At 35.1% G+C, this 24,242-nt stretch overlaps 4 protein-coding genes and 1 long non-coding RNA gene across 5 annotated transcripts; 1 reads left to right on the forward strand and 4 right to left on the reverse strand.

Annotated features, from left to right (window-relative positions):
* Positions 1–6,737: 6,737 nt before the first annotated feature.
* On the reverse strand, positions 6,738–9,388 carry LOC111461921 (protein SMAX1-LIKE 3-like). The gene is made up of 4 exons (XM_023105588.1): positions 8,825–9,388; positions 8,053–8,723; positions 7,848–7,950; positions 6,738–7,760 (listed from the first exon to the last, which is right to left on the reverse strand). Exons 1-4 carry the CDS (start codon positions 9,347–9,349, stop codon positions 6,852–6,854), a joined length of 2,208 nt encoding a protein of 735 aa, XP_022961356.1. The 5' UTR covers positions 9,350–9,388; the 3' UTR covers positions 6,738–6,851.
* A 1,750-nt stretch (positions 9,389–11,138) lies between these two features.
* LOC111461973 (transcription repressor OFP13-like) lies at positions 11,139–11,881 on the reverse strand. The gene has a single exon (XM_023105620.1). The coding sequence runs from the start codon at positions 11,860–11,862 to the stop codon at positions 11,227–11,229; it is 636 nt and encodes a 211-aa protein (XP_022961388.1). The 5' UTR covers positions 11,863–11,881; the 3' UTR covers positions 11,139–11,226.
* Positions 11,882–14,088: 2,207 nt separating this feature from the next.
* On the reverse strand, positions 14,089–15,381 carry LOC111461988. Its single transcript, XM_023105643.1, has 2 exons — positions 14,977–15,381; positions 14,089–14,730 (listed from the first exon to the last, which is right to left on the reverse strand). Exons 1-2 carry the CDS (start codon positions 15,001–15,003, stop codon positions 14,362–14,364), a joined length of 396 nt encoding a protein of 131 aa, XP_022961411.1. The 5' UTR covers positions 15,004–15,381; the 3' UTR covers positions 14,089–14,361.
* Positions 15,382–17,415: 2,034 nt separating this feature from the next.
* On the forward strand, positions 17,416–17,740 carry LOC111462006. Its single transcript, XR_002713685.1, has 2 exons — positions 17,416–17,524; positions 17,691–17,740. It is a non-coding gene; the product is annotated as an uncharacterized LOC111462006 (long non-coding RNA).
* Positions 17,741–18,861: 1,121 nt separating this feature from the next.
* Positions 18,862–20,391, reverse strand: LOC111461982 (40S ribosomal protein S17-4). Its single transcript, XM_023105630.1, has 2 exons — positions 20,260–20,391; positions 18,862–19,541 (listed from the first exon to the last, which is right to left on the reverse strand). The coding sequence occupies exon 2, from the start codon at positions 19,522–19,524 to the stop codon at positions 19,099–19,101; it is 426 nt and encodes a 141-aa protein (XP_022961398.1). The 5' UTR covers positions 19,525–19,541; positions 20,260–20,391; the 3' UTR covers positions 18,862–19,098.
* Positions 20,392–24,242: the final 3,851 nt, after the last annotated feature.

Here is a 24,242-nt window from a genome sequence, read left to right on the forward strand (position 1 = left end):
AAAAAAAAAAAAAAAAAAAAAAACCTGAAGTTTCCCTATCCATCAAATAGTGGTTGAAAATTGGAGTCCTAGGATTGGGAATCTCCAATACAAGAGAAGAAGACAAGATGCTAGGGCAATAAATAAAGCTCCTTGCTACCTTTCTTCAATACAATCAAATTCCAACACAATTTCTAAATTTTTTAAAAAACATTCACAATCGCCCAAATCCGCTACTAGCAGATATTGTCTATTTTAACCTATTACGATCGTCGTCAACCTCACGATTTCAAAATACGTTTGTTAGAGATATGTTTTCACACCCCTAAAAAAATACCTAGTTCTCCTCTACAACCGATGTGGGTCTCACAATAAACTGACGCCTTACACCAACTCGACCACCTTCACTTTTTGTTATCAAAGCCAAAAACCAGACAGCGTGCCATCGAGGACATTGGACTCCTAAGGGGATAGATTGTGAGATCCCACGTCGATTTTGTCATGGGTAAGCATCGGTTTTCTCTGGGTAAGCGTCGGTTTTGTCAAAACAACGTCCCGTTAAAACAACGACAATTAATTATTAGAATAATGTAGAATTATGATATAGGATAGGTATCTATTTTTCTTCCTTTTGCTCATTGAGTTGCATATAAATGGTACTATGGGAGTACCACAGAATCTTTTCTCCTTTTTTTTTTTTCAAAAAGAAAGAAAAAAAAAGATAATAATAAAGCGATCAAACAATGATTGAAACCAACATGATGGAAGGCATTGGATCACTCGTAAATTTATTCTTGTTAACTTTCATACTTCATCCCTTCTTTTGACTGCTCTTTCCACACTCTCTTCCTCCCTTTAAACCTACCCATTACTCTTTCTCTCTCCTCGTCGGATTCACCTTTATAACGTACTCGTTTTAGCTCTGCCCACATTCATTAATCTCAGTATAACTCAACTCGTTAACACATATTCGACGAGTTGAACTAAAAAATGTTCGATTCAAAATAAGACTGTTCATATAACCCGGTAATCCGACCAACCCAAAATAGGGTTACAAGTTAATTCAGTGATGTGCTGTGACTCGTAAATGTTTGATATTTGACCAATTCAAAAATAGGGTTACAACTCAACTCAACCCTACTTTTAATGTTTGTAACCGATATCAGTGATGTGTTGTGACTCGTAAATGTTTGATACTAGACCAACTCGATATCAGTGATGTGTTGTGACTCGTAAATGTGTGATATTTGAATTTTATGAAATTTTAGTTATTATGGTATCATGTATTATGGATAAATATAATTTTTAAAATAATTTAATAAAATTTTGGCGACGACCAAACCCAACCTAACCCAATTTGAAAATAGAAGGTTGGGTTGAGTTGCAAACTCTATTCAGGTAGCCCGGGTCATCAATCTAACCGACTCATGTTTAAAAAATAACAATTTGACGACCCGACCCAACTGAACCTAACCCAATTCGAAAACAGAAGGTTGGGTTGAGTTGGGTTGGGTTGCGAACTCGATTAAGGTAATTTGGGTCACCAACCCAACCAACTCATGTATACCCTTAATTCAGAATTAGTCAATACGTCGATATCTCCATCGATCTATAGATTCGATATTATCGATTAGGATTGATTTTAATATTTAGTTTTGTTAATTATTTAGTGATTATTGAAGAGATTGGTGGGAGATCCAAGAAATCCCTTACTTTCATGCAAAGTTCACATTACATATAAAAGCAAAAAAGAGAGTTCATAAAAAACGCTGCTCAATTTTGCTTTACTTTCTTCTCCTAAACACTGCAAAAGCTCACCCTCTCTACAAACTTTGTCTCTCCCCACGTATTTGTTACGATACGACTATCTCGTAATAATCTTTGATATTAAAATGTTTGTACGTTCTTAGATACCTATTAAACCGTCGACAACCTTAATTTCCCCAAAACCTGTCATAGTTTGTCTTAAGATGGAGTGTTCAGTGATACCCGAAATGAGTTCTCTCTCGAATCGAACTCTAAAACCCTAAAGAAACGATTTAGTAATCTCTCTCTCTCGGAGTATTGAATGATTCTCGAAATGGGTCTTATCCGAAATTCTTAATTCTTCCTTCCTCTCTCTCGAATCCACCACGAAACCCTAAAAACCCATTTAACGATACTGTTATAACGTAACTTGTAGCTCTTTTGATACAGTTAATATCTAAACTCGAGAAACTGTATATTTGTAATAACATACCACCGAACACAAATTGGATACTCTTTCATGCATCTAACCATGCAAAACTAGAACCGAGCCGAGTTTATCGAGATGGAGAATGGTAGAGAAAGGTAGAAAAAGCAAAAGCCTTTGGAAATAATTTGCATTTTGAATGCTTTTAAGGAGTCCCTCAAAAGAATAGAAACACACACATATCTCTTTCCTTTTCCTTTTCCTTTTGTAAACTCTGTCATCATCGTTTTGAAGATTGTTTAATTTTTTTATGATCCAAAGGATCCGATCGATCTATCCCATCATTTCTCCAAAAGAATCCTTTGCTCCTCGGGATCCATGCCCACCCGTCGATCCCGACCCATCATTCCATTTCGCCCTAATTTCTTTCGTTTTTTTTTTTCGATTTGAAAAGGAATTAGAGTGTAATGATATCGATTCATACAAATACGGAAGAAAAAGCACTTTACTGATTCAAACACGATACCCGAGAGGTAGAGATAGAGAAAGAGGGAAAAAAATGAAGATTTCAGTGAAAAAAATGGGTCAGATTCTTCCTGTAATAATTCATTCTATGTTCTTTCAAGTTTACGAACGATTTGAGTTCGTTTGTTTTTAAGAATGGTGGTTATTTTCATTGAAATCTTTTACTTTTCAAAACTTTGCTAGATTTTGAAAACGTTCGTGTGAGATCTCATATTGGTTTGAGAGGGAAACGAAACATTTCTTGTAAAGGTGTGGAAACCGCTCCCTAGCATTCACATTTTAAAACTGTTAGATTGATGGCGATACGTAACGGGCAAAAGCGAACAATGTTTGCTAGCGGTGAGATTGAACTGTTACAATTGGAATTAGAGCCAAACACCAGGCGGTGTATCAACGAGGACGTTGGGCCCCAAGGGGGGTGGATGGTGAGATCCCATATAGGTTGGAGAGAGAAATGCCGCATTCCTTGTAAGGATGTGGAAACTTGTCTCTAGCATGCCCGTTTTAAAACTGTGAGGCTGATGGCAATACGTAATGGGCAAAAGCGGACAATATTTGTTAGCCGTGAGATTGAACTGTTACAACTAGTATCAAAGTCAAACACCAGGCGGTGTACCAACGAGGACGTTGGGCCACAACGGGGGTGGATTGTGAGATCCCACATCGGTTGGAGAGAGAAACGCAACATTCCTTATAAGGACGTGGAAACTTGTCTCTAGCAGAGACGTTTTAAAACCGTGAGCTGACAACAATACGCAATGGGCCAAGGACAATATTCATCGTAATATGACTAAAATTTAAGGACTTAATTGTTATCGAATAAAAAATATAAGGACTAAATCGTTATAAACTAAAGTTTAAGGACTTATTCGTTATTTTTTAATATTTTTGGTTCTTTCACAAAACCCTCCAAGACAAGACCAAGGTGGACAAACACCCTAACATTTTTAACTTTTAATAAGGAACAAGACCATAATGCAATTATGGTATAGGACATGGTCCCATTTCCTTGGGTTTGGTGTCTAAAATGTTGACTTATGTTTTCCACCTAATGTTTTAGATAATGTTTTGTCTCATCAATTTAGAATCTCTCGATTAACCTAAAATTAGAAATTCGGGTTCGTTTAACTCCTACCTCATAACGAAAAAGGTCGAGACCTAACAACAAAACATAAACCTAAAGCGTTACAAAAGACTAGGACGAGAAACAAAACACAACGTACGATAGAGACAAACTCAACGGAAAAATCTCAATTCATAAAACCCGATAAAGCTTGGACAGTAAACCGACAAGATTCATATGCAGTCAACGAGATTAGTTTTTGAATTTACGATTTCTAAAAGTAGATGTAACATCTCGAGAGTCGGGAGTAAAAAAAAGTCCTGAATTTAAATGATCCATGTGAAAGAATTTAGAAAAGTTACCATAGGTGAAATACAGACTTGGCTTTCACTATGAGTCAAAACCCTACCAAATGTACAGTCAAGTTGGTCCTTATATGTACATTTAAATACGACATTATTATATTTAATACAAGCTATTTTTGATGTGACATGTAATTATATAATCTTTGAATAAAGTATAATTTCATACATTTTTCATGTGTATATATATATATATAATTAAGCCCTTAATTAACCAAAATTTGGATTATGAATAAATAAATATTAAAAATTATTCTTTTAAGAAAATATTTTAAAATAAATAAAAAATAAAAGCTAGAGAGAGAGGTTTTGTGCCCTTTATTCTCTCTAATGGGAACAAAGCTCGAGGTTCTGTCTTTATTTGATAATTTTGAAAACTTTTTTTTATTTTAAATTAATATATAAAAATATAAAAAAATATAAATAAATAAATAAATAAATAAATGAGCCATTACACAAGGTTTTGAATAAGTGCTTTTAGTTGGGTTTCTTGTATGCAGAGGAAGGCATATAATAATATAATTAATTAATTAATTGAAAAAAATAAATTCTTAATTTAAAGTTAAATAATAAATTATATACTAGCCAAACTCCCTCTATTATTGTTACTATAGGCTTTAATTTAATTTTTTTTTATTACTTTTAATCCTCCACTAATCAAATAGACTCATGCAAAGATGTAATCATGAATTTTCCATATCGATTAGTATAATCCTGATATGTTCCCGACCTTGTTTAGTTAATTGGGTCGGAGACTTAGGTGGGGTCGTGTAATGACCCAGGCTCACCGCTAGCCGATATTGTCCTCTTTGGGCCTTTGGGCTTCCCCTCAAAGCTTTAAAACGCAACCTTTGGTGTTTTGTTCTCCTCCCCAACCAACGTGGGACATCACAATGTACCCCTTTTCAGAGTCCAGCGTCTGCTAGGAAAGGTCTCCACACCCTTATAAAGAGGGAGGTCATAATCCACCCCCTTCAGGGCCCAACGTCTATTAGGAAAGGTCTCCACACCCTTATAAATGGTGTTTTGTTCTCCTCCCCAACCAATGTGAGACATCACAATCCACCTCCTTCAGGGCCCAGCGTATACTAGGAAAGGTCTCCACACCCTTGTAAAAGGTGTTTTGTTCTCCTCCCCAACCAATGTAGGACATCACAATTCCCCCCTTTCAGGACCCAGCGTCTGCTAAGAAAGGTTTCTACACCCTTATAAAGGGTGTTTTGACATCACAAGTCGAGGACGAGGTTAGGGACGGGGTTGAAGTTAAGGAATATAATCCTAATCTTCGACTCTATTTAGCTAACAGGGAGAAATCTCTCCACACTCACTCTCCATTCCTCGTTTAAACGAGGATTTTCCTAGTCTTACGGGTCAATAGTTAGTTGATATAATGAAAAATGTTACGAGAATCAAAATAAATCAATTAATACATATTAGCTTAACCCTAATTTAACCCGAAACAAAACCCGGGATTAAGGGTAAAAAAGGGATTAATTATTTGCTTTTATGATTGTAAAGGAGGAATATCTTTGGATGCTTCTTAATTCTTTTAAAGTATTTTGTGTACTTTTGGATCCCTAATCATCCGCGCTACTCCTTTTCAAACTTGAGAGAGATTTCAAAATTGAAACTAAATAAAGACAAACTTTATTTATTTATTTTAAATATTTTTATATTTTTTATTTTCTTAAAAAAAAAAAAAGTTTTGGTCAATAATAGCTTTTTTTATGTGTCACTTTCAATATTTTATACCCTCATTTTTTTTCTTTTTTAATTATATCTAACTTTATGTGTGTAATTATAAATAATGACAATTATGTATTTTTTTTTTTTTTACTTTTATTATTTATTATTATCTCTATTCATATTTTTTAAAATCAATCATTACAAAATGATAATAATCATTTAATTTTTTTAATAAATAAATTAATTAATTAATTATATATATATGATGGTGTGTGGGATCTTTGCGAGGCCCCGAGTTAAATGAACAGCTCGTCTATGATTAAAAAAAAAAAATTACATGATGTAAAAAAAATAAAAAACTTTATTATTTAGAAATTTACCTCTTTTTCTCCCAACTTGATTTACCCTCTCTCTGTCTCTATGTGTATTATTTGTCTTGTTTCATTTAACTTTCATAAGAATTGGAATGTGATAAAAGCTTGTTAGAAAGTTGATTTTATGAACAGATTTTATGATCATATAAGCTTTGAATTCTTCTTCAAATAACAGTTGAGAAAAGGATCGTTCAAAGAAAAGTTAAGAGAAAAGGAACGGATGGAGAAACCGTGTTCTGTTCAAAACCTGACTCGACAATATATCGTAAATATATTTGTGTTATATGACCCGAAAATATGAACATTTTCAATCCGTCCTCCTACTGACTATATGGGCTAGATCGTTGCCTACCATAGTAATACCGAGACAAGCTTCTGGTTGGTAAGAATAAGTCCCCTTTCTTTTTGTTTTTCCCGAGAAAATTTGTCTATAGGTTGGACACTCTTATTTGTACCCTATACTTGAATTTTGTACCGAGATTGAAAATGGGTATTGATATGGTTTCGACGATTAGCTAAATAATTACTCTCGTATATCTGATACTATAAAATTAGCTTTATAAAACAAAACTCGATTATACCGATCAAACCACAAGGGAAAATATGCATTAATTTCTACATTTACATTCCTAGAAAATCCCAAAAAAAAGAGTGTCGCCCACACACTATTGAAGAAATTAAAAACCTAATTATGAAAATAAAATTTTGGCATCCACACATTCCATGATTGATCTAATTCTATCTCCATTCCCTTCTTGAATTGCTATGTTCAAATCCAATGAAACAAATCTCCTCTCGTGTTCTTCGTGTTCTTGTTTAACGCTTTGTCTTTGAGCATTGATGATGATAATGGCATCTTTTAATGAACAAATTTCCTCATTTGAAAGCTTCACTCTTCCCCTTTCAATGGCTTCCTTCAAACCCTTTGAAGAACAATAATCAATTTCTTCAATATCTTCCATGAAGAACACTCTATGAGGATTTTCATTGATTTCCTCTCCAAATCTTTGCAAATAATCGCAACCCAATTCATTTCTGCCTCTCTTTTTGATGTTTTTTTGTTCATGATGTTCATCAATTTCTTGTTTGTAGCTGCTCAAACCAATGGAAATGAACTTTGTTTGTGACCCAAACAAGATCTTAGCCAATTCTCTTGCTGTTCTTTCCTTGGCTTGCCTTTGTTCTTCATTTCCCATGAACAAAAGGCTACAACTTTCTTGCTTCTTTGACCTTCTCAATGATCTACAATGGAGAATTATGGATGAAAGTTCATTAGCTTTGTCTTTCGAGCAATTTGGAATCGTTTTCATAAGCGAATTCGCAAGAAGTTTCGAGCGTTCTTCTTCTTCTTCCTCTTCCTCTTCTATTAGAACTTCGCTCGAAGAAGCAGAGTTCGGACTTGAATTAGGGTTCGAGAGAAGCTCGGGTTTCGAAACGACAACGTTTCGGTCTGACTTGTCTGAACCCCAGAATTGATACTCTTTCGGAGACGGTTCCGGGCCAAGAAACGAGTGGCAGATCAAATCAGGAGAAAAATTGAAGGATTTCTCAAGAAAGTTGATTCCTTTATGATTATTCCACTCCTCGTATTGATCATCCTGTTTAAAAAAAATTAAATTAATCCAAAAAGGTAAACACTTTAATAATTTTGAAATAATTTTGAAGAGAGAGAGACAAAAACAAACCTGTTGAGTGGCAATTACAGCAGTCTTTTTTGCCTCATCTTTGTACCGTTCACGACATAAAGTGAAACCCTTGACAGAATTGGTCTGAAAGTTACATTCTTTGCTGAAATATTACCAAAAAAAACGGTAAGAATTCAGCTAAAACACAGTAAAAAAACACCAAATGAGACACAGTAAAAAACATGTCTTTTTTTTTTTTTTTTACCTTTCAAATTTGAGGCTGAGACTCAAACTTCCAACAGGAACTGTAAGAGGCTGAAGTGACCAAAGAGACTCCAAAGAAGGATTCCCAGCTTTACATCTCATGTAAATCTGAAAAGTTGCAATACCCAAAACCCTAAATTTACCATAGCTTTCACCATTATTACCATGCAGTAATAATCTTTGAATCTCCATGATTATCTTCTCCACCGGGCTGTAAAAACTTGTTTTTTCTTCATAATTTGACCAAAACTCTGAAACCCATTTGAGATCTCCCAAATAAAAAATTACCCTTTTACCTAAACAGCTTTTTACTATGCATTTTAACTCCAAAAGCTTTTGTTCTATCTCTTCCTTTGAAAGGTTTCTTAAGGTGAAAAGTGGAAGGCTTAAGAACTCAAAGAATTTCAATTCATTTGGGACTTCTCCTTTCTCAAATCTCTCCATTATTCCTCTAATTATGCCTTCAATTGAGCTCAAATTTTCACCTACAATCACTGTGTTGGTGCTTTTTCTTTGTGTTCTTGAGAGTTCTTCCAAGATTTGTGTGAGTTCTTCATTTGGGATAGTGTTTGAAACCAATGGTTTTGTGAAATGGGTATGAGAAATGGGTTTGGTGGGTAGCAAATTGTTCAATTTTTTCTCGTAAAAGTAGTGTTTTTCATGGTTGTAATCCTGAAATGAGCAAAAAAGATTGGTTTTTTTAGTGTTTGTAAGAGAGAAAAACCAATAAAAATGATATATAATTGGGTTATAATGAATGAAAAACGACTAACCTCTAAGGAAACCACTTTTTCGACCATGTTTTTGACTTGAGTACTCGAGAAACCCGCTTCTCTCATCACTCTACTAACACTTGGGTCATCCAAGATCGAGATAACAAGCTGCTCCAACTCTATCTTCAACGCTAGAATCGGTTGTTGTTGTTGTTGTTGTTGGTTTTCGATCGAGCCACGGCGTTGGTGTGCCTGAGCTCGTTTAAAGGCAGCAACCAAGGCATTGGAAAGGCAAGGATTGGGATATTGAGGGCCAAAAAGTGGGTTTGGTGTCGACGTAGGAAGACGGTTAAGAGCGACGTTGAAACAAAGCTCGAGAGCCTTGCATTGGAGAGGATGAGAATGGCAATGAAGACAAGCTCTACGAAGGACACCGGAGGACGATGCGAGCATTGCGGTAGCTACATGGAGCGGAGTGACGTGAGAGTGGCCTCGTCGACGTGCTAGCCCGATCGCTTGCTTCAACGTCGTCTCGGCCTCGATGCTAAGAGCTTGAAGTTGTATAGTGCAAATTCCAGCTCTCATCTTTCAATTCTTGGTGTAAAGTTGAAGAAAGTGTAAGAGAGTTGTTGAGTATATAAGGAAGAGAATGTTTGTGCTTTTCTTGTAGGTGAGGGAAATTAAAGAAAAAGTAGAAGGATTAAACTTTTGTTAAGAATAAGATTAATAAAATAAATTTAAATAATTTAAATAATTTAAAATAATAAATGAAATAAAAAAAGGTTGAAAAAAAAAAAGAAAAAGGGAAAGAGTGCTAATAATAAAGGGCTTAAAGTGAAAAGAGAGTAGGACTATCTGTCCATTTTTATTTTTTTATTTTTTTTTATATTTTTTAAAAATTTAAAATTTATAAAAAGAAAAAGAAAAAGAAAAAGAAAAAGATTTACATTGGCAATCCATATGGAATGGAAACAAAACATTCTCTTCTCACTCTTTCATCCATCTCATAAAGTTGTCTTTATTCTTTAAGGTTTTTTGTTTTGTTTTTTTTTTTTTTTTTTTCAAATTTGGAGGCTTTGATTTTGACAACTATCTTTCTTACAAATCGAGATTATTGTTTATTGTTTACAAAAATAAAGATTTGTCGGGATTTTTCTCTTTTCAATATCATATTTGATCGGGTAGGATATTGTGAGGTCCCACGTCGGTTTGAGAGGGAAATGAAACATTACTTAGGTGTGAAAACTTGTTCCTAATGGACATGTTTTAAAAATCTTGAGGGAAAGCTCGAGAGAGAAAGCAGAAAGTAGACAATATTTGTCGAACTTGTGCTATTACAAATGGGTAGCATTGGATTTGGGCTGTTACAAATGGTATTAGAGTCAAACAAGGAGCGGTGTGCCTGTGAAAACACTAGACCCCACAGGGTGGATTGTTAGATCTCATATCAGTTGGAGAGGGGAACAAAGCATTCCTTATAAAAATGTGAGAACTTATGGACCTCAAAGAGTGGGACAGAAAGGCCCTATGAAGCTTCACTGTTCCTTGGGATTGGCTTTAGGCCTTTCCTGCGCAGCTTAGTTTGAACTCTAACCTTGTGTTATGACCTACGGACCAAGAGACAGTCTTAGGTAGACAGTTTCTATGGGGCGTAGGCCTCCCAAAAGATAACAGAGGCGTGCAAAGGTTTCCTCGGGCCAGATGGAGATTGGCCCTCCAGTGCAAAGGCAGAAGGGAGCTTGATTGCAAGACCCACCCATCGAGCTCAAACAACGATACCGAGTGGAAGGGCCGTCGCTCACGGATAAAAGTTACTCTAGGAATAAAAGACTGATCTTCCCCAAGAGCTCACATCGACGGGACCTTGATATCAGCTCTTCACCACCTAGGGCTGTAGTATGTTCCAAGGATCCCATATCAGTCCGTAATATCATTGTTTTATTCAGTTGGTTGATTCTCTATTGTTATGTCAGGTCAAATCAATTAATATACATCAATATTTAAATAATATTTTTAATAAATTGAAAATTTTGTAGTGATTACTAAAATTTATTTATTCATTTGGAAACAAAGTAGAGGCGTACGTAACAATTTCCTCGGCCCACCATCCGGCCCAAATAGTCCATGGCTGCATATATGGGCCCAGTCTACATTTGGGTCAATATTTTGGGCTTAGGCCCAAATATACCGAGCCCTTTTTATTTGGGCTTCTTATTATTTCAATTATTTCCATGCTAATATTAATTTATAATTTATTATAAGAAAATTATTTTTACAAAATTATATTATTTAAATTGCATCTAATTTTATTTAATCTAAATTATTCGATAAGTGGAAGAAAATTAATTATAAATATTTACAAGGTGAGGAATGGATAGAATAATTTTGCATGAACTAATAATAAAGTTGAATTTCAAAACGTAATGAAAATAATATTCACAGAAAAATGGCCAAAATTCTTCTTACGTAATGGATCGTGGAGAATTCTGAATGATCAGTTCATCGGAAAAAATGGAAGTGGAATCCGTAAATCCACCGTCGCCGCCATGATCAACCAACAAATCAACGAAAGCGCCAAAGATGTAACGATGATTCTTGATCTGATTCACTCTCAAGTACCAATTCAACAACGCTTCTAAACACTCCCAATCCCTAATTCCAAGACTCTCCACCATTTCCTCCATCGATCTTCGAAAATCCAGGTACGGATCTTCTGATTCCACTGCTACAACCACGCTTCCTTCGAATCGAATCGAATCGCACTTTCCTTCGTCTGCTGATTTCTTTATAATGCAATTCGTTTCGCCAGGTTCGAAGATTAGCCTCTCTGATTTCGCGCCTCGGACCACGACCTCAAAATCGTCGTCGAAATCGGTCGAAAACCTAGCGGATTCGAACAGCGATGATTTCGCGAACCAAGAATCAGGCGTTTCGATTCGATCGGAGAGAAGATTGTCGAAGAAGACTGAGTTGACTGTCTTGAAGATTTCTTCATCGCCTGCTCTGAATGAAGGAGTTTTGGAGCTTCCGCATATCGGCCATTGCCATGGCCTGTCCGACGATTCTCTGTTCTTGAAGAAAGAAGGAAGCAGCTTCATCTTCAAAAACCTTGCTCTGGTAATCTCAAAAACCTTGCTCTGCAACTCGCTTGATTTTGTGCATCTCTTTGTCTCTGATCTCTATATAATATGCATATGGATATGTACATGAATTGCACAGAAGATAATGATTGGGGGAATAAAGGAATTGATGACAAAAAAAATGTTATGGCGATTGGATTAAAAGATTCTTATGTTTCAAATCACACCCTCCCGCATAAGTTCCTTTCAATCATGTTCCAAGTATTATAAGGTCTCTTGTTCCCCACCAACCAAGTTCTATGGCATACAAAATTGAGATCCCTTTGTTGTTGCACATGCTAAGTTGACTCTATTTTAATGGTTACCTAAATGTGATTATTAAGCCTAATTCATGCATTTTTAAAACTTGACCAAGAATTTAAAACTAAATAATGTGTACAAATCCAATTAGAATAGAGAAGTTTAAGTACATGCACAACCAAAATATTGGTACAATTCAAGATAATGATTTAGTTGTTCTTATTAGTTGGGTTGAAATGATTTTGGGTCCCACATGTTCATGTTCGTGTTGCATGATCATGTTGTGTGTATACTTGTTTAACTTTATTAGATGAGTTTTTTTCTAAACATATTGTGACGAGTGACTTTTGCATGACTTTTTTTAAATATGTTATGAGATGATTACGATGGATGAGTATTGTATTTTTCTTTTTAATATTTTCATTGGGATTCTAACTAAAATATTTGAATTCTCTTTCGAAAAAATAATATTTCTTTCAATTTCTTTCTCATGGATTTGAAAATGCACGCAATATCACAAGCGTGCATTTGTCTGTTTCTTCACTTAATTCATCTTTTATACTCTTATTCGTTACATATTTTTTAGGGTATAATTTTTCTATCACTTATATAAAACTTTGTATATCCCAAATAAGACCCGACCTCTAAAAAGATCACACTAAGTTCTGACATTTTCACACATCTTATAAAGCGAGCAATATGTTACTTGGGGCATCATTTGACTCATTTCCCTGAAATTGTTGAAATTTTTAGAGTTGATAGGTACTAGTCATTCTCAAATTCTCAATTCATCTAGTGTGAGGTTTAGAATACATAAGAGAATTGTTAGTAGATCCATCATATTGAGGTCTAATAGCGCTCATAATCATATCTTCAAGTTGTTGACAAAGAAATTGAATTGGAAATTTCATAATCTCTCTTTGACCGCTTTCATCGACATAAGACTTTTTTTTTCAATTCAGCCATTCTTTCTTCGCAAGTACCTACATCAGCCATCATCACAAAAGGATATGACATATCATTTGCTTGTTTAGACGATGAAAAGATCTGTAGAATAAGGAATTTTCATCGATTACACTTTTGGACTTTCTATCACTCGAGTCAATATATCGTGTGCAATCACATAAAGATTGCTCTTCTTTTAGTTATTGAGTTTCTTTGGAACGATCAAAAGTAGACAATCCCGTGTAAGAGTCGCATGAAACCCCTGCAATAGCCTCATTATCATCACTTCTCACTAGATTTTAGATGAGAGTAAGAGATGAGAGGTAGATAGAGCAAATCCCATTCAACTTACCAAACTATTCGTGCAATTGAACTTGAATTTGCATTGATATTGATTTGATATATGTAGTGAAGTTCAACTCTATCCTATAGTCCTTTGATTCCTTCTCTCACGAACTTTAGTTTTCAAAGCCTTTAGTCTATAGAATGGTTTAATTTCAATCTTCAAAACCCTTTGTTTTTAGTCTTAAAACAGGTTTAACTCAGGCGTTTAAGAAGAATCAATTTTAACCTGCTTTTGTTTTAATCTCCCAAAAGGAAAATAAATGAAGATTGATTAGGTTACCCTCCCCTCCCCTGCAAGAACCTACCCATTATTGGTGAAGTTACCATATATGTAAACCTTCAAACGAAAATAAATGGAGAAAATCAGAGCTTCAAAATCTAGAGTTACTATACTTTGTTGAACTTCTGAAAATTCCCTAAAAACAAGCATTATTTGGTTCAAGAAAGCAGCAAATATGGTAAAAAAGAAAAAAGAAAGATCAAGACAAGGTAGCCTGAATGAACTCACCAAGTCTATTGCTGAATTCTTTGTTCTTCTGAATACAGTTCTGGTTAATGAGCTCCAATGGCGATTTGTGAACACGAGAAAGAGAATTCGCTGTTCCCCGCCTTAACAAAAAATGGAATGCACGGAAAAGCCTTCAACAGAGTAAATGCACAAAAAAAGAATGAACTCTGTGATTTGCCCAAAGAAAGAAAGAATTTTACTCTTTAACATCAGAATCACAGTTAATATGTGAATTGGCCTTCTCAAAAGAAAGGAAAGAAAACCAAACTACTGAGCAAAAAGATATAAATAAACCATATCTTTCATCAAATTCTGACTCCCCAAGTAATAAGATGGTTTAGGACACTAAGAAAAACGGCAGAGGGTGCATCAGTTCAAGAGCATACTGGAGCATTTGAACACAAGCCACCATGCAAACTTCATGCTCGAACTAGTTCTTTTCTTGATCTCTTCTCCTGATTTCGACGAAAAATGTCGAGCAAGCCATAGTTTTTGCATTTAGGGCATCTGGGATCTGCCTCTGTTACCATCACATAAAGGAGGCAACAAGTACATCCCATCACGATCAAAGACGAGCTTTCATCTCGAAGATTATTCTCCAAGTTCACATTTGACTCAACCTCAGCAGATACGCATGAGTCTTGAGATCTTGGGGACGACAATTTCGATTCATTAGATGATTTACCCCTTAAGTAGACCCCTGGAGGTGATAGTTTGAGATCCAAATATGCATCATTTTCATTAGGAGCCGTTCCTATATCCGCCGCAAGTTTTCTTTTAGTTTCCTTCTTTTGGAATTTTTTCCAGAACCACCAAACAAGAAATAGGAAATATATTAGAATTCACCAAAACATGCCTTGATTATGTGTTCATCTTTCCTTAATGGACTAAAGGATTCATTTGGGGAAAGGAAAGAGATCATAATCTTCCTGGTAAGGGAAAAACAACAAGATCAAAACAAGACTACCAAAATCATTTCAGGGAAAAAAAAATTGAACAGAGTATGATATCTACAAGTTGGAGAAAAATTATACCTTGCTAGGAACTTCTGATTGCTTCATACGTAGATTAGAATAACTAGACGAGGTTTGAAGAACAAGCGATTTGTCAAAGTCTTGATTAGTTGATCGACGACGCTCAAGGACAACTCCTCAGAACTATAAACATGGCTCTCTAGGTTGCCACCACCACTCCTCAGATATCTAGTGGTTTTCTGAGGATTTGAAGCAAATGCTGTGAGTAATGGTTTCTACAAATTTCCTCAGTTTATATAAAAACAGAAGAAATAATAGTAAAGTTAATGCATGGATGCAAATCGGTACAGGTATACATAGATGCTCAACTGGAAATCTGTAAGCGCAGATTGTTTCATAAAAACAAATAAAACCAAGCGAACCGCAAGGAAATCACACGGTTAAGCTGTATTTAGGCAAGTGCTAAACCTACACAATTATAACATGTCGACCTGCGTGGATAACCACGTCGATTTAGCAACCATTACAAGGTTAGAAAGTAAAGTGATACGGGAAATTTCTAAAATGCAAAAGTTGGAAGATCTGATACTGAAATTAAAGACTCTGAGTTGTACAAGCAGATGGAAGTTAGCCTCTTTAAGAGCATTCCAAAATAGACGAATTTGATTACCAAGAAAAGAAGCTATCATTTAAGTTCTTCTTGAAGTCGAGATGCTAAAATACAAAGAGTTAAAACAATAAATTAAATTCTATTGGAAATTGTGTAAACTATAAATATTCAATAGTAAAAGCAATAGGATAGAAGCGATCACGATGATACCAACATGAAGAACAGCGGAACATTCCTTATAAGGGTGTGGAAACCTCTCCCTAATAGACGTGTTTTAAAACTGTGAAGTTGACGCCAATACATAACGGGCCAAAGTGGACAATATCTGTTAGTGGTGTGCTTAGGCTGTTACAAATAGTATTAGAGCTAGACATCAGACAATATGCCAACGAGGACGCTGGGACCCCAATAGGGGTGGATTGTGAGATCCCACATTGGTTAGAGAAGAGAACGAAACATTCCTTATAAGGGAGGGTAAACCTCTCTCTAATAGACACGTTTTAAAATCGTGAAGCTAACGGCGATAAAGACAATATCTGCTATTAGTGTGCTTGGACTGTTACAAATGGTATTAGAGCCAGACAGCAGGCAGTGTGCCAGCGAGGACGCTAGCCCTCAAAAGAGTTGGATTGTGAGATCCAACATCGTTTGAAGAGTGAAATGCAACATTCTTTGTAAGGGCATGAAAACCTCTCCCTAACAGATGCATTTTAAAATCGTAAAGCTGACAACAATACGTAGCGGGCTAAAAATATCTTCAAGTGCACAGGAAGAATTCCTTCTATGCATAGGAGTGAAGGGCATTAAAAGGAAGTAAAGCTCCATTAGTATCTTCAACTCTGCCAAAAATATGATTCATCAGTGATCAATTACAGTATATTAGTTAAGATATTCAAGGTATAAGAAGCCATTTCAAGGAAAATGTTTAAACATATGCTGTAATTTAGTTCTTCAAAGAAATTCACCATTTAAATCATATACAAAAAGGAAGAGATTCCTTTGGTGCAAATATAGAAGCCAATCTGGTGCCATTATTGCTTGGTACAAAAACAATGAACATATCTGTCTTCTAGTGGAAAATGCTTTCTTACTTAACCTCTTGAAGAACAAAACAATAGGGATAAGATTGGTACCAAGAACAGAAGTTCTTCATCTAGGTTTTTCCTTGTTCAGCTTCACAATAACAGAGAGAAAAGCTTAGAAATAATAACTTGATTAGGATAAGATCATAATCCCTAGATCAATTTGTTTACTTCAAAAAAGAAAGAACAGAAGTAAAATGACGATAACAAAGCATTGAAAACTTGGCAATAAGAATAAGAACATCAACAACCATGGCCACTATAGAAACAAGACCTCTGTAATGGCCCAAGCCCACCGCTAGCAGATATTGTCTTCTTTGGACTTTCCCTCAAGGTTTTTTAAAACGCGTCTGCTAAGGAGAAGTTTCCTCACCCTTATAAAGGGTGTTTCTCTCTCCTCCCCAAGCGATGTGGGATCTCACAACCTCCCTATGTTTCAATCATATTTCCTGAATACTATCTATCATGATTGTTTTTAGTATTACCCATTAAGCATGTGAGATCCCACGTCGGTTGGAGAGGGAAACGAACCATATCTTATAAGTATGTGCAAACTTCTCCCTAACAGACACGTTTTAAAACCGTGAGGCTGATAGTGATACGTAACGAGCCAAAATGGACAATATCTACTGGCGGTGGCCTTGGGTTGTTTCAAGGGCACCTAAAATATTCAGCCTATTTTCCTTAAGAACGAATTTGGAAACAACTAACTTCGATACTCAAGGATTCTACAACTTGAAGCTTCTTGAATCTTATCTATGATATCATTAAGGTTAACGAAAGAAGCACTGAATTCGGAAACAGGATATGTTATTTTCAGTTGTTTATCTTACAGAGATTAGTATAAATGGACTCAAGATATTACAAAATCTTTTCACATATCTTCATCAAAGAAGATATCGACTGTAAGCGAAAGGTAAAATTTTCATACAGAATTTTACTCTCAAAATCCAATGAATGATCCTATCACTTGAGTTGCATTTTATCTTTCTTTGCTTTTCCTTTTTCTTCTCTGATTCTTGTGATACATTCATGTTTGTAGATCTCACATTCAGAAAGTTTAATGTTTCATGTTGATCCAGAAAATATTACATGATCAAAGATTCAAAGCACCCACCTGTTAGCATTCCCCATGAGCTACAATCAAGGTCAAAATTTATACCAGATGTTCATATGAGAGCTCTCAGAAAAAACAAAGCCAGGATTTCACAAGTTCTTATCTCATCGAAATGCTACCATACTCATGATCAAAAGAAACTACGATTTCAAGGGGGTGTACCTTCTCGATCGCCGATTAACCAGTAGAATGCTGGCCATAGCACCATGGCACACCTCTCCTGCCGACTTGACTGCCGGCGAGAAGCCATAAATGCCGACGGCCCAAAATTCCATGGTAAGAAGTAAATTTGCAGGAATTGAAAGTTCCTTTTCTTCCCTTTCTTCACTTCCATTTTCATTGTCTTGTACCATTACTGAAAATCATTTGATAATTGAGATGGAAGAAAATGAAATATTGTGAAAAAAACCCCACCCATTTCGTCGAGAACCCCAAATTGGGATTCTGAAATTTCTGATTTTACTAATAAAAATGTGCCTCCTTTAATCTCTTATTGCCAAATTTCCTTATTTTTATTATTAAAAATCACTACTTTCACAATGTTTTGTAATTAGGAGTCGAGAACAAAGATTTGGTCACTTAAAATGTTGATTAAAATATGGATTTTGAGCTTTTAATGAAATTAGATCTTGCATAAAATCAAGTATATTAAAGGAATGTCCACTTTTTGGTGATTTTTTAGGAATAATTGTTCTACATTGATGTGATAGCACAACAATGGAGCATAAAAATTTAATGGCCAATGATCAAAGATAAAATAGTAACTCAAAATTCAAAGGCTTATTATTGATTCAATAATTTAATTTGAAAACATTACACACAAAAATTCATTAGAACTCGATTTTAATAACCTTTATAACTTCCAATTGACCAAATTGTTCACTGAAAAGTAGAGATAAAAAGAACACAAGGAATAATCAAAAGAAGTAAAAGGTTTAGAAATTGTGGTTAAATACTTGAAGAAACCAGTAGAAACCTACCAAAAAATATATATTAAGAAAGTTTAAATACGAATTAAAAGACCAATCACTCCAAACAAAATCGTTATCAAACAAATCCCACACAAACAATAGAACGAAATGCCTGATGAACAGAACAAACTAGAAAAGTGAATTATAAGAGTGAAATTGCAGCTGTGAAGAATGACTAATAGCAAAATGTTAACTTCAGAAATATTCAATACTTATAACAAAAGTATCATCATCCATGTCCAGAATGATTTGAACATCCACTCAAAGTCAAAACTAAAAAGACAAGTACCAAATTTAAGGACAAATCTGAAGAGAACTAGCAACAAGAATGTCCATGGCCTTAAGATATTGAATAACAAAAAACTTCTAATTCCCAAAAGCAGTGGCGTAACCTTGATTACCTTAGTATCTCCTCGGGCCACCTGCACCCCTACCGAAAGCTTGGAGTGGAGCCATAGCCTGCGGCTCGACCTCAACGAGTCCAGGAATGTCTGACATGCCAAAAGCAGCAAGCATATCAAGTGTCTCCTTGTCAACCTTAATTTCATCAATCTTAATGGCTGATTCGTCTGGAACGAAATCCATACGACGTTCACGCTCTTCTTCTTGCAGCTTCAATGAGATGCCCCTGACTGGACCCTTCTGAATTCTCTTCATCAAGTGGGTTGAGAAACCAGCAATCTTGTTTCGGAGCCTCTTAGATGGGATGATCGCAACCTCTTCCAAGATCTTCTTGTTAGTGTGGAAATCCAGTGTCATTTTAGAGTAGTATCTCTCAATAACCTGGCGTGAAGATTTCTTCACAGTCTTGGTACGAACACGACCCATCTTCTACCGAACTTTACCTGGGAAAAACAATGAGAATCAGCAGCCTACCCTAGTTTGCACGAGTTTTTTCAACCAGAAAAAGATCTGACAGTGTCCAACAAAATCCTAAACACACATCCTAATGGTCTTAAGCTAGATCAAGAATCAATTCACTCAGTTCAAAACCCTTTGAATTTAGGTGGTATTTTTCCACACACAAGAACTACAAATGGACCTTGATTTCCTTTTCATTTTTCCAACCCTGCTCTGCACTTGGAAGAAAAACTTAAGAACAACATTGATAAATAAAAACAGAAAATGCATAAACATCTTGTGACATACATTTTTTGAAAAATGTACATCCAACATCAGGTAGCTACAAGCTTCTTAAAATCCATTGATCATCACAAAGAACATATAACCTCAAACATCTCCAAATCTAAAAGGGGTCATGATTCACAGAATAGCAACCAAAGTAAAATAAACGCCCGCAACATAACAATGGCGATAAATGCTTCTCTTTCTCATCAACAACTGAACAGATTCACAAAACCTCTCAAAAAATTACTGATAACTAAAAAAAAAAAAAAGGAAAAAGCAGAATGAATCTACGGTTAATTAAATTTTCAGAAACAGAAGAACTAAGAACGAATCCAACAAACTCGATAACTGAAAAACTCAACGCGAACAGAACATGCAATTATATACAAAGGCACATCAAGAAGAGAATTAGAAAATCCAGTTAGAAGAACAGACCTGGAAGGAGAGGACGAAAGGGTTCTGAAGAGTACCAGAGAGAGCGAAGTTGTGGTGCCGCCGCGACTTGAGAGAAAACCTAATGCGAGAGAGGGAGAGATATAAGAGACGGGCTACCTTTAGGGTTTCTTGCCTCTGGAGTATGATTTCGTGTATTTTTTTTTATCTTATCCATTCAGATTCTGCCACGTCACGTGATTGAACTCCAATTTGAATCTAACGGTTCACGATTTGTTTGTTTTTTTTTCCTCTTTCTTTATTAACGATTTACATTTATTTAGGAAAGGAAAAAATAAAATAATAAATATATAAGGAAAAATAAATGAATTTTTAGGGACCAAACGGTTATTAAACTCAATTTGAAGGTTAAAATATCAAATTTGAAAAAATCCAAGGACTAAAAGTGTAATTTTATTAATATATGATTTATTTATTTTTTCTAACCTTTTATATAATTTCTCAAGTGAAAAATAAAATTAGCTTTAAATTTTGGTTAAAATATTATTTTGGTCTCTATATTTTTCGAATGTCTAGATTTAATTTTCGTATATATTAGCCTTTTTCTCTATATATTATTCTTTTTTTTTTTTTACCAATTTTAAATTTTTTTTAGAGTACGAGCCTAAATTTGGACAATAAATAAAGCACCCAAGTAATTTACGTGACATTATTAGTGACTGTCGAACTTTGCTTGTAAACCTACTCTATCTTGACTCACGAGTGAATCTTCTCACTAACTTCTCTTTCTTAGTAGAGAGCGGAGAGAAGTTAGTGAGAAGGAGTGGATCGGCCAAATCCACCGCCCAATTAGATGTTGTATTCTTTGGGCTTTCTCTTATGGGTTTCTCCTCAAAGCTTTAAAACGTGTTTACTAGAGAGATGTTTTTATGCTCTTATAAAGATTTTCACACCTTCATGAGCAATACTACATTCGTGGGAGCACGATTGTTGAAATAAAACAGGAATAGAGAGCACAAGAACGGTTCTTCAAATAGTGAAATTTGAGGCAAGCTTCATAAAATAGTGGCTTTGGATCGAGCTTCTCGTTATGATACCTCAAAAGCTCTTGTTTTCTACACTCTCCCACTTGATGAAGATCATGCTCGGTTTCGGTCTCCGCCTCGTCCTGTTTCGACCCCGTTTCCCGAGCTGTTTGAAACAATGCCAAAGCTTCCTCATACAGTTAATTTTGCACAGACCCTGCCGCCATTGATCTCCATGTGACAACACTCCTCTCAGACATGGACTTACAGACACAAGTCGCATCCTACATCAAACCACATTTTGCATAAACATCATTTAGATACATCGCCGCCTAAACAGAAAAGGCACGAGGCCGCTGACATTCAGAAAGAGCACGTTTTGCTGCACAGATGCAAAGAACACTCGAACATGAACTTCCACAATAGTATGATATTATCTACTTTGAACATAAGCTCTCGTAGCTTTACTTTTGATTTTCCCAAAACACCTCATACCAACGGAAATGTATTCCTTACTTATAAACCCATGATCATCCCCTTAATTACCCAATGTGGGACTCCTTCCCAACAATCCTCCCTCGAACAAAGTACACCATAGAGTCTCCTATGAGACCTATGGAGCCCTCGAACAGCCTCCCCTTAATCAAGGCTCGACTCCTAAACAAAATACACCCTTTGTTCGACACTTAAGAATTCTATTGACATGGCCAAGTTAAAAGCATGACTCTGATACCAGATTAAGAACCCGACTCTCTCCACAATGGTATGATATTGCCTACTTTGAGCATAAGCACTCATGATTTTGCTTTGGTTTTCTCAGGAGGCCTCGTACCAATGGAGATGTATTTCTTACTTACTCATGATCAACCCCTTAATTAGCTAACGTGGGAATCCTTCCCAACGATCCTCAACCGTGAATTCACTAGAAGGGTTCCTTCTCTTTGCATCTTCGGTGAAAGACCAAGAGCCTCACTCTCCTCACCATTACGAGTAAGCTGACCCAATCATGGTGTTCCACAACACAAAACTTCGGCTGGGCATTTCATCAAACAGTTGCCGTGCAACATCAACTTACGAGAATATTTGACGTCAATCTATCCTTGTGCAATCCTCTGTGGTTGCTTTTTCAGATTCAACAATGGATGATGATGATGCAAGAAATTGGCCGATGCAAAGACGAAGATTAAGAAATCGAAAGAGCCTCTTCTCTTCGTATCTTCCTGAATTTTCTGCAAAATGGCAAACATGGAGAAATCTCATTAAATTGTTACGAAGAACATCTCAGGCAGGGCAGCTTCATCGACAGCTATCGAAACAAAAATTCCAGTTCAGATGCTGCATTGAGAGAAAGAATCTTTAATGGTTGATTATGAACAGTTTCCAGAGAACGCAAACAAATTGTTGAACTGTTGTTCGAATCCTTATCTACTCTGATTTTTCAAACAAGATACGAACAGTTTCAAGAATCCATCGTTTGATCCTCGCGGATTATTAATGGGCTGGGTTTGCATTTAGCTTTGAACTGATTGATGGATCAAATGAAATGGATCGTCAATAATAATTAGCTAAATTCGAAGATGGAGATGACTTCACCCCATTTCAAATTTTCGTTTCATTTTTTTTTTTTGTCAAATTTAACATTAAATATCTTAATTTTATTAAATGAATAAAAAATTAATTTAAAACCTCCACCAATACTTTCTAAGACAAGCTTTTTTCTTATTAAAATTCAATAAATAATTTTTTTTTTTTTTTAAACTTGAATAAACATTACCAGATGCTCGAGCATACGTCGCTTGGCCATAGCCGACACAATAACGAATTGGCTTAACTCACTTGTTGCTAGTAAATGAGTGACAACCAAAATTTGACATTCTTGGATGTACAAAGACTCGCTTGGCCATAGCCGACACAATAACGAATTGGCTTAACTCACTTGTTGCTAGTAAATGAGTGACAACCAAAATTTGACATTCTTGGATGTACAAAGACTGTGACATCCAACATTAGTGACAGAGAGACTAACGGCTATACGTAATTGGGTGGAAACCTCTCCCTAACGAACCATTTTAAAACTGTGAGACTGGCCGCTATATGTAATGGGTCAAAGTGAACAATATCTGCTAACCGTAGCCTCAAGCTCTTACATGAATTTTCCTTTCAAATAATTTTTAATAGGTAACTTTCATTTTTTAATATAATTTCTATTAAAAAACATAAAACATCTTTGTCTTCGACCCCATTTAGTTAATAAGGAGAAATCTCTCTCTGATCCCTCTCCCACTCGGGTTAAATAGATAGCTTTACTAATACGTATTAGAATAAAATTTTTTAGTTTTTATATTTTAACCCGGATCATAATTTTTACCAATTTTAAACCTAATTTAACTTATTAAAATATTTTTTTATTAAAAATTAAAAAAAAAAAAATCATTTTCAATCCCCACTTCGCAAATACTCTCCATAACATATATTCTCCCATACCCCACTCCCACAAAATTATTATTATTATATATATATATATATATATATATATATATATATATATATATATGTATATATATATATATGTATGTATATAAATATGCTGTCACAAGTTGGGATTTAATACTTGATCCTATCATCAATAAACTTTTAAGCCAACCGAAAGTGGAAAAAAAATTAAATAAATAGGAAAAAAATTAAAAATATATTTTTTTTATAATTTAATCCGTATACTTTGAAATATTTTCTTTATATTTCCATGGGACGATAATTAATTTTAAGATTTATTGAAAATAGAGAGACTAAAATGAAATAAAATTTAAAATATTTAGATAAAATAAAATTTTAATTAAGAAAATTTAAAAAAAAATCTTATTTTTTAAAACAATTTCTTCACTTTTAGCATTATATTTATTTAATTAAAAAAAAAACTAAAGTCAAATGGGGTTTGAGAATAGAGGAGAAGGAAAAAAAAAGTATTTATTGATTACAAGCTGTGGTGGGAAAAGCCTCAAA

The sequence above is a fragment of the Cucurbita moschata genome, unplaced genomic scaffold (assembly GCF_002738365.1).
Source record: "Cucurbita moschata cultivar Rifu unplaced genomic scaffold, Cmos_1.0 Cmo_Scf00002, whole genome shotgun sequence".
Classification (NCBI taxonomy): Eukaryota; Viridiplantae; Streptophyta; class Magnoliopsida; order Cucurbitales; family Cucurbitaceae; genus Cucurbita; species Cucurbita moschata.

What these genes read in the sequence shown, in the direction of transcription:
- LOC111461921 (XM_023105588.1), bottom strand. Translation starts at nt 9,349, where the DNA reads ATGAGAGCTGGAATTTGCACTATACAACTTCAAGCTCTTAGCATCGAG. An exon ending in AAAAAGTGGTTTCCTTAGAG is followed by an intron (nt 8,724 to 8,824) that starts GTTAGTCGTTTT and finishes TGCTCATTTCAG; the next exon opens with GATTACAACCATGAAAAACA. An exon ending in CTGTAATTGCCACTCAACAG is followed by an intron (nt 7,761 to 7,847) that starts GTTTGTTTTTGT and finishes TTTTTTAAACAG; the next exon opens with GATGATCAATACGAGGAGTG.
- LOC111461973 (XM_023105620.1), bottom strand. Translation starts at nt 11,862, where the DNA reads ATGAAGCTGCTTCCTTCTTTCTTCAAGAACAGAGAATCGTCGGACAGG.
- LOC111461988 (XM_023105643.1), bottom strand. Translation starts at nt 15,003, where the DNA reads ATGAAGCAATCAGAAGTTCCTAGCAAG. An exon ending in AATCAGAAGTTCCTAGCAAG is followed by an intron (nt 14,731 to 14,976) that starts GTATAATTTTTC and finishes AAATTCCAAAAG; the next exon opens with AAGGAAACTAAAAGAAAACT.
- LOC111461982 (XM_023105630.1), bottom strand. Translation starts at nt 19,524, where the DNA reads ATGGGTCGTGTTCGTACCAAGACTGTGAAGAAATCTTCACGCCAGGTT.